Here is a 12,380-nt window from a genome sequence, read left to right on the forward strand (position 1 = left end):
ATACGTACGAGTGACCGGTGGCAGGGATGAAGTATATACAGCAGTGGACTCTGGTATCTGGTATCCGCTTCTTCCGGTTAATATTAAGCTCTTCCTGGAGGTACTTCTCATATTGATCATTGATGAACTTCATAATGGGTTGCCAACTGTGCAAGGGGAAAATGCCATGTATGAAATAAAAGAAACTATGTCTGTGCACAATTATTCAGACTACACACACATACAATCTTCGCATGCTATTAAATGCACTTACATGGAAACTAGTACCAGTGAAATCAGGTGAGGACTGAAATGGGGAAGGGGTTAGTGTAGGACTGGAAGGGACCTGACCAAATCCATATACTTTAAATGGAATCTTCTACATGCTCTGGGTGAAATCCATGATCACCCTGTAGCAGGAGTTATATGTATGTGGTAGTGTGTTCCCCATGACTTGGAGAGCTCTTGAGCCCACTTTCTGAATATCAGAGCTCAGAAGAAAATACGTAAGAACTGGAAGGCGGTTGAAGCATCTCCCACCACATAACAGCCTATGTCTTTTTGTCAAGACAGAAATCCATGGAATGATCAGTGTTGGCATTTGGAGACTTGTAAGAAGAAAAAAGCAAATCTAAAACCTGATCAGAAATAGACTTTGACAGAAACAAGAACCATTCAGCATCTCAAGAGAAGCTATCTTTTCCACTGTAATATAATAGTTTCAAAATCCACAAACTTTTCCCAATCCTGGGAAAAGATATACAACCACTTAGTTACTATTTTATTTTCATTCCCTTCTCTGCACATTCCTAATATTCAACTAACCCTGTGCACTAAGCAGAGATCCGTGCAAAGGCTCCTGCTAGTGCAATAGGGCTTTCTTTCTTCCTTCCTCCTCCTCTGCCTCCCCAGAACAAGGTGCGAGGGAAGGGGAGGAGATTATTCTGTCCAGCAAGCAGAAAAGCTTGCACTGACAGGATGATCAGAAGACGTTGGATTCCTCCCATTTTATTTGCCCTTTTCACCCCTGCAGCCAAGGCTTTCTCCAAACATGTATAACTTTGACTCCTTGTTTTAATGTTCCTTACTTTGTACTTACTAATATTGAATGTCATCTGTTACTACTTTGCACACAATTAAGAAGTCTGGAATTCTTAGCGGTCTCCTTTGGATCTGCTATCCCAAATAACATGAGATCACTGGCAAACATGCCAACTTCCATCATCGTACGGCAGGTTTCCTAGTGAGGCACATTCCCTCCCTAGCCTTTTCTCACAGATTGCCTTCAGTGGATCAGCTGGCAGTTAGACAGCCTATCTTTGGTTCAGACGCAGCACAGCTGCTCCCTGGGTTTGCATGCACAATTTCCTCGTCGCTTCCTATGCATGGCAGTGCATTCTGCATTAGGGCCTTTGTTCTGCAGCAGCACATAAACAACATTGTGTGTTCCTAAGGAGGCATCTCTCCCTGTGATCTTCTGCTCCCTTTGCTCTGCTCTGTTTGCTTACAGAATTGTGGTTTAGGGATGAGATCTGAAGCTGATTTGCATTAGCTGCATTTGGGAAGGTTCAGCCATTTTGACTTTTGAAAGTTGACACCATTTGACACTCCACACCACTTACAAAGTAGTTAAAAATATGATTATGCGTTCTTTCAACTATACTTCCCCTACCCATATAAGCCACAGAGCACAGATATGGCCCTTGTTTAGTGATGCATCAAGGCATCACAGGAATAATTCTATCACAGCTGTCCCTTGAGAAACTTAATTAGGAAGATGGTCCTCAGGAGTAGACACTTGCAAAGTTCCAAGCCTGTACAGGTTTGTCTTAGCATATTTGCTAGTTATGAGAACCCTCTAGAGAATCCTGGCAGAATTTCTCCCCCTCCAGCTTCTGCCTCCGTAAAATGGGGAAAAGCTGAGTAATCTAACTCTCTTCCCAATGGGAAGAACATCTCCTTTGGAAGCAGCCAGTAAAGATAAAATCTTTTCTCTCTAGCATCAAGATGGCACCACTATTTTTACCAAGATTGAATTATTCCTTCCATATACTTCATAGTCCAGAAGCACAATCAGCCCAATAGGATAACTTTTTTGCACCAGTCAACTAAAACCCAAGGCAGACCTTGTTAAAGTGATGCTGCTCAGAGTCCACACAAACATGCACACACACCCCACTACCTTAACTGCCAGCTTAATGCAGACTACTGAAAAGCCTCCCACCCACCCCTTATCCTCCCTTCCAGCCTCTCCATGAGCAGTGGACTGGAGAGTTTCTTGTTTGATGGCTACTCACCAATTCTCATTGTTGATGTGGTCTCCAAATCCAGGGGTGTCAATGACAGTGAGTTTCATACGAACACCCTTTTCTTCAATATCTGAAACAGAATGCAAAGAAGGTAGGCAAGAAAATATCACCCCAGGATGAATGCAGTTGGTGGGTGGGGATCCCTTCAGATACACATCGGCATCAGAGCTGAAAAGGGTCACAGAACTTACAGGTGTTTCAGAAATTTTATACCCTAGTGAGCCAACTGAACAGTCCTCTTGGCCCTGTTTCTTCTTCAACATCCCCATCTCCCCCAAAAGCAACCCCATGATCTCTTGGAAAGGCTCACCATGTGTGATTGACTTGATTTCAATCGTCTTGGGAATGCGCTCTTCAGGACTTGGCTGCACAGATTTGCGACTGATTTTGGATTTGAAGAGGGTGTTGATTAGAGTAGATTTTCCCAGGCCACTCTGACCTGAAAGGCAACAGGAGGCACAAATATCAGAAAACCCTTCTGTTTCACTATTTATATCACCCCCACAGTACAAATTCAAACTGTGTTCATTGAGAGACACACACACACACACACACACACACAGAGAGAGAGAGAGAGAGAGAGAGAGAGAGAGAGAGAGAATGAGAAGGATGCCTCAGCTATTGGCTGCAGCAAATATAATCATGTTGATTTTGCCCTCTTTGGCTGAGAAAGATCAGCTGCTCCCACAATAAAAGGCTTTTGGGAATATGTTATGTTTGATGCTGTGTACGAAACAAACCATCTGAATTTCAACTGGATCTGCAAATTAGCTTTCTAAACAACTCCCTTCTTTTAATTTTCCCTAGCATGCACAAAAGAAGCTCAAATTTATGAAGAAACAAAAATTGAGTCACCTTTCATTCAGCCAATAGAAATCAAAATAAAGAATACATTTGTTCATAACATGTTTGATGTCCGCCCTTCACTTTTGCTGCAGATTTGGTTTCTTTCTTTTAATTGCTGTTGTTTACAAAACTAAAATTTGGCCCAGGCCCATTTTCTGTCAAGCTTAGAATAAGTTTTGTAGAGGTTCTTATGAACCACTTCAAGTTTGCCTTTCTCCCAGTAGCAGGTTTCCCGCCAGCTAAGTGAAAGAGGTCTGCTTCAAGTAGATCTCCCTTCAATTGTTGCTTTCCAGCTGATACCCAGCATTCCCTGGTTCCTGGTGTCCAACCTTGGCTCCACACACACACACACACACACCACACCAAGAAAAAGCATGCTGACAGCTCCATCTTGTTTTTCAGTGACTCCATGTGGCTCAATTTCTGTCAGAATGTGGACACTGAGTTCACTCTGATATGTATGGAAGGAGGGGAAAGTGAACACATCTCAGTTCTAACAGCAATTAGCTTTCTTCTCAGGGAAGAAGAAAAAAACTCTGCCTCCATCCTCAAGGTTTCAAAATGACCTCTGATCTAGCCACACATTGTTTTCCTTTCTTTAGTCAAACAGTTTGCATTATAAATGCAACTGCTACAAAGGAGAGAATGTGGCTATATTTCTGAAAACTATCCATGGATACCAAGAACCCAGTATTAAACTAAAGCACTTATAGGTGGTACTGGAAATGAATATACTGCAGCTATCTCCCACAGTCCCAAATTCAAGTCAAATTTCTAATAGGGAGAAAAGGAAAGAAAGAAAGAAAAAGAAAGAAAGAAAGAAAGAAAAGGCAATGGAGGAAACACTTGAGTAAGTCTTACATAGATAAGGGCTGTTGCAAAGGATTCTCACAGTGGTTAGTCTACATGGGGAGTCTACATAGGGAGAACCCATAGTCACAAGGGATCACTGCAGCTACTTTTAAATATCAAAATGGGAGGCCCCTGCAGAGGCATTTTAAAACAGTTTACCTAATGCCTACTGTTATGTACTGAGTTGAATAGGATCCAAACTGCAGCAGTCTGATTGGTCCTAGAACAATAGGATTCAGAATGCAGCAGTCTGATTGGTCCTAGAACAATGCAGCAGTATGATTGGTTGGCAGGAACCACCCAATCCTGCTCCAGATAGAAGTGAATCCACAACCTGATTGGCTTACAGTAGAATTCCGGAATTAGCCAATCATGTGCAGCCCATTGTGTAAATAATGTATATAAAGCAGATACTGTGAGGGGACTTTCATTCATTCCTCCTCACTACTATGAGCTGAATAAAGAGCATGAAATCACTTTGCGAGTATATTTCACCTACCTAACCCTTCCAGACTTCACTTCATACTCATGGTCTAAAAGCAAGAAATAAATCAGAATGTGCTGCCATAGCTTATTTCCTAAAGCAGATTTCCCCAACCTGGTGCCCTCCAGATATTTTATACTATTTTATACACTATGGGACAAACACAGTCAAAAAAAATCTGATGGCCATAGACTACCTAATTGTTTGGTTCCTCTTTCAGTAAGCCTTTTAAATTGATTTTTTTTTTTAATTTAAAAAATCCCAGTTGGTGCCTCTATTATATTTCATATATGTAGTGTTGTTTCAGATGGTTTTTATATATGTGATGGTTCTGACTGTTTTTAAATGTACTATTGTTCTAAATATGTTTTTTATTGTATTGAGAGTCACTTTGGGGTGCCACATGGGAAGCAATTTATAAGTGACATGAAAAATAAATAAGTAGAAGGGTCATCAACAGAGCAATGGATTAGCAAATGCTGATCTCCTGTGCTGCTCTGGTTGGCTTGGAAATGTGAGCTGGTGAATAAAAAGAAAAATGCTGGTGAGAAGCAAATGGACTAGCACTAGGGATGAGTAACCCACCCACCCTACAAAAAAACAAATGCAAGCACCATATGGAATGAGTATATGGAACTAATGGTATGAACCAAAGTACTGCCATTACTGTACCAATCGGCCTTTCACGTCCTGTTTCATAGCACTAGATTTAGAGGGGTGCTTTAAAAAAAAAACCCAATCATGATATACAACAGAGGAAGTCAACATGGTGGGCTCTAAAGCTTATTGAATGACAGCTCCCATCATTCCTGACTATCTGATGTTAATTGGAGTCCAACAATATGTGGCGAACACCACATTGGCTACCCTTCTGCTGTAGAAAAAAACATGGGGAGGGGACACACACACCCCAATTATAAACATCTGGTTGAGTTTCCAGGCAACCACGTAAATGGAAGATATTTAAAGCTGACCAGACAGAGTTTCATTTAACTGTTAAAGGGGGGAAACAATCCAGAATTGCTGGATTGGTTTCATCTAGGAGCAGACAGGAAGTTGGAAGAGATGCAAGGCAAAAGGGATTACTGAACAATAGAGGCATTTACTGACAGTGCAATCCTATGCATGCCTATTCAGAAGTCAAGTCGTTTAAATCAGTGGGACCTATTTCGAGGTCACACTCAAGAGACCACCATGCTTATGATCTCTGCAGCCAAGACCTCAGAATGTGGGATTCTCCTCTGTTAAATTGCTAATTGCAGATAACATACAAGGTGAGGCATATCAGTTCACATGGGAGGCATACACTTAATGCAGAAGGAACAAAGACATTATGAACCTGAATTCATTGTATTAGGGACTATGAATGGGCTTTCTGTTGCAAAGAAAAGAGATGAAAAGACTAGGAAACAAAGGTTGTCCAACCTTAGAGCTGCATTAATCATTTTTCTTTTCCTCAGCAGCAACTCCCTTCGTAGTATCTATTACGATAAATTCAGCTTTATAATGTCTTTGTTCTTTTCATGTTAAGGGTATATGCCCACCGTGTGAACTGATAGCTGCAAACATTCATCCTAAAGAGCCAGTGAAACTCTAATTCTTTTAGAGAGATTTCTCTAAGGATAAGCCACAGCACAAGATTGACTGTGTGGAGTAGCCAGTTTTCATATTTCTACCCAACTCGAGAGTGAATTGCAAGACAGGCAGCTTGCAAACCAAGGGAAGAGAAATCCCAGATAACTTGAGTTGTCTGGGATTGGTATACATCTACTCCAGATATATTTGCCGCAGAGCAGATGCACGTAAATTTCCAAGGCTGAAAATAAATAAATAACAGCCCCAGGGAAATGCTGCAGTTTTAATTCAGCAGGCAATTTTGTTGATTCTGCAAAATATCCACATATGCACAAATACACACACTGGAGTGAATCCAACTCAGTCTTCCAGGGGTACAGTCAAGCTGCTGTGTGAACAGGAATGGTTATTTTATGAGTCTCGGAAGAAACAAGGGAAGCAGATTTATTCCTGGCTCTGTCTGCATCAAACCACAAATAAAGACAGAAAAATCCCAAACTGAACGCTTCACTTCCTAAACGTTTCGAGTTGGCTCAGCCAAACCTGCACTCCAAGCCATTGCTAGGAGATGAAACACAGTACTCTTTAAAAATTCAAATATTTGTTTCCATTCAATTCATTCAGTGAGGACTTTGGGACAGAACCCTGTGCTTTTAATTCAAAATAAAATCTAACTACCTCAGTTTGTTTGCAGCTACCATCTTAAGCCCATAAGGTAAAGGTAAAGGTAAAGGTAAAGGTAAAGGTACCCCTGCCCCTACGGGCCAGTCTTGACAGACTCTAGGGTTGGGCGCTCATCTCACTCTAGAGGCCGGGAGCCAGCGCTGTCCGCAGACACTTCCGGGTCACGTGGCCAGTGCGACAAAGCTGCTCTGGCGAGCCAGCGCAGCACACACGGAAACGCCGTTTACCTTCCCACCAGTAAGCGGTCCCTATTTATCTACTTGCACCCAGGGGTGCTTTAGAACTGCTAGGTTGGCAGGCGCAGGGACCGAGCAATGGGAGCGCACCCCGCCGCGGGGATTCGAACCGCCGACCATGCGATCGGCAAGTCCTAGGCGCTGAGGTTTTACCCACAGCGCCACCCGCGTCCCTATCTTAAGCCCATAGCTGGGGCTAAATATGGGTTAAAATAACATAAATACAAACTGTAATAAAATCCCCCAAAGAATGCACACCTATTATTTAAAAAAACCTAGCAAGAAGGCACATAGAAGCAAGCATTGACTTGGTAAATGGGCTGAGTTTGGTCAGGGAGCTGAGAAGAGCAGGAAACCTTACTAACGTTCAAAACTTTATTTAGGTTTGAAAACTAGCACTTTGCTTTTGTTGAGTAAAATTTGCCTTTAGGCAACCAATTGATTAAAGTTTGTGTGCATTCACTATTCCTACAAATCTGGGGGTAACACCAAAGGTGCTACATGCTGTTGAATATCCACCACTAAATTCTGGAGGTTTCCTGCTGATATGTCTCTCTTCTCCATCTTACAGCAGGAGGAACATCTCCACAACAAGAGCCAGGTAGCTGGTGACATGAAAGACCCCTTCCTATGACCCTGGAGAACTGCTGCAAGTCAAGAGTAGACAATACTAGGCTAGATGGACAAATAACCAGACAAATCAAAGCAGCATGGCTTGTTCCCCTGCAGCTGGAACTCCCAACAGGAAGTCAAGCCATGTGCAAAGGCAGATCTGCACAGAATGGCTCGATGCATCTCTGTGCATTTTGCTGGACTTCTCATGTACACAACACATGTGTGCACACAATAAATTCAGCATGACTAATAGATTAAATGTCAGAACTAGCTATTACACAGAGAAAATCTCCCTGAGGCTTCACTGCAGCCATACATTAGGACTCATGTTACATTGTCCTTTTGCACACCTGGGGTTGGACTACTAGCCTTCTTAAGCAGGTCACATGCTTCATCTTTGACTCACCACAGCTTGCCATAACTAGAGGCAATTGAGTTCCTTCCTATCCCTTGAAATAGCAGTGACATAGAAGGCTAGAATATGAAGCAGACTGATTGGCAGTTAGTCTTAATTATGTGATTTCCCCCCTTCCTTTCTGAACCTGCGACCTATGCACCACTTTTGCTTAACGCCATAAACTCGGCAATGCTATAAATCCAGCCCATTCTCTCATTCAGAATTCCAGAATAATTCTTTCATATACTGTAGAAGCCAGTCCAGCTGGCAGGCAGTCAGCCCAGACTCAAAAGTAATGCCAGCTCCCCCTGGTGTCATTCTAATTACAGCACTTGAATAATGTGTCATTTTTTTGTTCCTTCCGGCCAATTAATTAGAAGTTGGCACTTCACAAGAAGAGTTCCGGGATTGTGAAAAATGAAAGCGTTCTTCTCTGCACTGTCCTGCAGAACTGACAGCCTCTTAATTCCCAAGTGAAGCCGCTTGTGGACAGAGCACAAGAGGAGTGACATCATCACAGAGGAAGATGTGACAAAGCAAAAAATATTAGAACTGTGTCCAGTGAACTTCATAAAGGCAAGGAGCCCCACCTTTTCCCCAGAGTTATGAGAAGTGAGTGGCTGTCAGGTGGAAGGAAAACACATCCCTTTTTCCTAAGCATGAGAGAATACAGTAGGCATTTCCTCCAATCTGGGATTCATAGATCAACTGCGAGATAGTGTATGCAAAAATGTTGTGTCTAGATGTTCAGAAGGGTTAGGGATAAGCTGGTGTCTTCCCTAGTAACACTCATACCTCCCACTTTGTGACTACACAGACCTCTCTTTCTCTCTTTCATATACACACACAACACTGAGCAGGAACCAAGAATGCACTCATTTGTGTTTTAAGTAAGCCACACAGATTTGTTGCAAGTCTTCCATGCCACTTCTTCCCAAACCATCAGAGAATCCAATTGTAAACAAAGAACCTGCAGTGAGGTCACATTTAGTCCTAAAAATGGAAATAAGCCCCTGTAGGGCTACTTATCGCTTGCAAAACTTCAGCAAGCAACACCGCCCTCATCATCACCAACCAGCTGAAAGGGCTGGGACACTAGAAGAAATCAGAGTACTTTCTGGAGAGGAGAATAGGGGAGGTAGAGAAGGATTGATGGTCCCAACCAATTCATCAATGTATCAGCAGGCGATAGGGCAATTTTTCCAGTGGGTGTCTTTTTTCCAGGGGTATGATTTAGCAGTCCCAAACAATCAATGACAAATGCAATACAGCTATTCTGGCTGCAGCAACAGAGTCAAACTATTAAAAGGTACAAGTTCTTGCTCTTTTGACATTCCAGTCAGGACAAAGACGCTTATTAGAGGAAACACACGGTCACCTTGACATTCAGCCCACAACACACGCGGAATTAGTTTTGCAATGCATTTATCAAATCCGATAACTTTAGAATTCCCAACTCTTACTACGCCCTCTGTTGCAAGGATACACAGAGAAAAAAATTCTCTTAAGAAGCCATACAAGAAACAGGTTCTCCCCCAATGGCACTGCTGAAGCGTATGCAAGAACACCAGAAGAATCCTGCTGGACCTGTTCTCACAGTAGCCAACACCAGGAGCTTATGAGAAGACCACAAGCAGGACATGAGCACAACAGCTCTCTACCCACTTGTGATTCCCAGCAAAGGGTAGTCAGAGAGATATTGCATCCAACAGTGGAGGTAGGACAGAGCCACTAGCCTGTTCTGCATCTGTAAGAACTCAATTGTTTACCATGGCAGCACCTACACGTTGGAACTCGCTGCCAATTGATAACAAGCAGGCATCTTCACTCTATTCTTTTCAGTGCCTGCTAAAAATGTTCTTGCTTAGACAGCCTACCCAGATGCTTACAGATACTGATATGAATTTTAATCTGTTTTAGTATATTAACTTCTTGCACGTTTTAATGTATTGTAAATTTCCCCTGATTTTATATGTTTTTGTAAACCTCTTTGAGGATTTTTTTTTCAATCAAGTAGTATATAATTTTTATGAAATAAATGAACAAATAAATAAATAGCCTTATTCTCCATTCATTTGTCTAATCCTATTTTAAGGCCATCCAAGCTGGTAGTCATCACCACCTCTCTTGAGGGAGCCAGTTCCATAATCTGACTAAAGTGAACCACATGGGAAAAAGACTCACCGACTACCATGATGTTGAACTCAAACCCTTGTTTCATGGCTTTCCTCCGCATCTGCTCCAAGATGGCATCTATCCCAACATAGGCAAAATCAGCAGCTGGTTTCTCTGTCCGCGTTGGTGGGGCTTGCTTGATGCCAGCATCTCGAGTGGCTTCCATCATGCCGCTTGGGTAGCTGGGAATGGCCTCTGAAGGGAAAATGTTATGAATATTAATATATTATTTCTTTCTTTTTAACCAAACAGTACAAATAAATAAAACACTGCGTCATTTCTTAGTGGCTGCAAGGAACAGAAACCAGGAAATTTGTTACTGCTTTTTAGACAAGATGGATGTTTAATAACAACAACCATGTCATTGTTGACTTTTTCACACCTAAAGATAGCTTGGGAGTTATACTGACATGAGACAGGCACACCTCTAATGCCTCCAGAGTAACCTGCACACAGATCTGGATTCACTTGAGTATTGGAAGAGACTAGTCTACAAAAGACTTGGTTTCCAATGGAACCAATGGAAGCCTAGGTCTCCCCGAGGGGAGAAAGAAATGTGGCCCTATATAACAGTTGCTCTGAATACAGATATATTGCTGAATACAGATATATACAGATATTCAGTTGAATACAGAGAAAGATGGAAGCAGAGTCCAAATGAAACTCTGAATTGTGTGAATATGGAACCTGAGGTCTTCTCAAAATCTGTGACTTTCCAAATGCCACATGTTGGCCTGAAAGTCCATCATTCAGGATCCAGTAACCACACATATGCATTATTATATATACATATATGCAGTATAGGTAAAGGTAAAGGGACCGCCGACAATTAGGTCCAGTCGTGACCGACTCTGGGGTTGCAGCGCTCATCTTGCTTTATTGGCCAAGGGAGCCGGTGTACAGCTTCTGGGTTATGTGGCCAGCATGACTAAGCCGCTTCTGGTGAACCAGAGCAGCGCATGGAAATGCCATTTACCTTCCCACCGGAGCGGTACCTATTTATCTACTTGCACTCAGGTGCTTTCGAACTGCTAAGGTTGGCAGGAGCAGGGACCGAACAATGGGAGCTCACCCTGTCACAGGGATTCGAACCATGGACCTTCTGATTGGCAAGTCCTAGGCTCTGTGGTTTAACCCACAGCACCACCTGCATCCCTTATATGCAGTATACATCCACATTAAAAAAGATACTGCAAGAACTGCTATAAAATGTTTTTATGCACAAGTCTCTTCAAAGACACCCACAACATGGTTTTAAAACTCCCTTCTCATGCCTCCTTTCCTTTCCTGGTTTTTATTCCCTGTCCTGCCTTGCAGCTTACAATGCTTTCTGCTTTACGTATTAGAACAGCTAGGTAAGTTTTTAACTCCTGTAGGAACCTTGCATGTGGCGTGCCTTGCTCGGACAATCTGTATGTAGATAGTGGTCAGGGTCATTTTAGGGTGTGAGATGGTGCAAGGTGCTGGGTGAGAAGCCAGAATCTTTAGATCCTCCACATGCCCTGTAATTCTAAAACTCATTTCAAACTCAGGCAGTGGGCTGCTGGCAAAATTCCTGGGTCAAAAAATTATAGAGCGAGGACGCCAAGACGCCTTTCAATGACTCCTGAAATAGCGGCATTTTTAGGATGGGAGAGCCAAGCATTTATTTTATCTTATTTTATTTTTTGCTATTCTTACACACAACTAGGAAAGAATCATTCCACATGGAAAGTATTTTGCCATTAGTAGGAACGGTTTGTTATCCAACAGTTGAACCTCAGCCACTAAGCAAAACAAAGCGCATTTCCAGCATTCCCACATTTCAACCCACCTAGAAAAAGGAGGGACAAGAGAGAGACCTGCAGCCTCAAAGCTCCCTAACACCAAAGCACTTTTGCAGATCCATTCAAGATACCTGGGACATCCTCCAGCATGCCAGAACAAGAGCCCTAAAAGTGAAGGAGGTAGAATAGATGGGGTCCATTTAATACTGTGTTTTGCCAGTACTCTAGATCTTCCATATTTGCAGGGCATGGGCAGGTATAAGTCATCCACACCATGCCACACAAGCAAAATGGGCTGTAGCAGGTCATTTCTGATGCTTTCCAAAAGTTATCCTTCAAGATTAACCAGGACTTGGACCAGAAACCTCACAACCTGCATCTTGGTACCCCTTTAAGGCTATAGTATTGCAGAAACATGGAGCCCCATCCTCTTTAAGCACTTGGCCACAAATTCTTATTTGC

The 12,380-nt window shown here is 42.5% G+C and overlaps 1 protein-coding gene and 1 long non-coding RNA gene across 8 annotated transcripts in view; both read right to left on the reverse strand.

Annotated features, from left to right (window-relative positions):
• Positions 1–12,380, reverse strand: part of SEPTIN9 (septin 9) — a 217,685-nt gene that overhangs the window by 15,783 nt on the left and 189,522 nt on the right. For all 7 annotated transcript variants that reach the window (XM_083487581.1, XM_083487584.1, XM_083487583.1 and 4 more), the window contains 4 exons: positions 10,162–10,347; positions 2,599–2,727; positions 2,277–2,358; positions 9–146 (listed from right to left, as the gene is read on the reverse strand). In XM_083487581.1, coding sequence (XP_083343707.1) covers positions 9–146; positions 2,277–2,358; positions 2,599–2,727; positions 10,162–10,347 — 535 coding nt within the window. The remainder of the gene's footprint in view (positions 1–8; positions 147–2,276; positions 2,359–2,598; positions 2,728–10,161; positions 10,348–12,380) is intronic.
• On the reverse strand, positions 3,233–6,752 carry LOC310699620. Its single transcript, XR_014522163.1, has 2 exons — positions 4,482–6,752; positions 3,233–4,152 (listed from the first exon to the last, which is right to left on the reverse strand). It is a non-coding gene; the product is annotated as an uncharacterized lncRNA (long non-coding RNA).

The sequence above is a fragment of the Podarcis liolepis genome, assembly GCF_965112155.1.
Source record: "Podarcis liolepis genome assembly, chromosome: 2".
Lineage (NCBI taxonomy): Eukaryota > Metazoa > Chordata > Lepidosauria > Squamata > Lacertidae > Podarcis > Podarcis liolepis.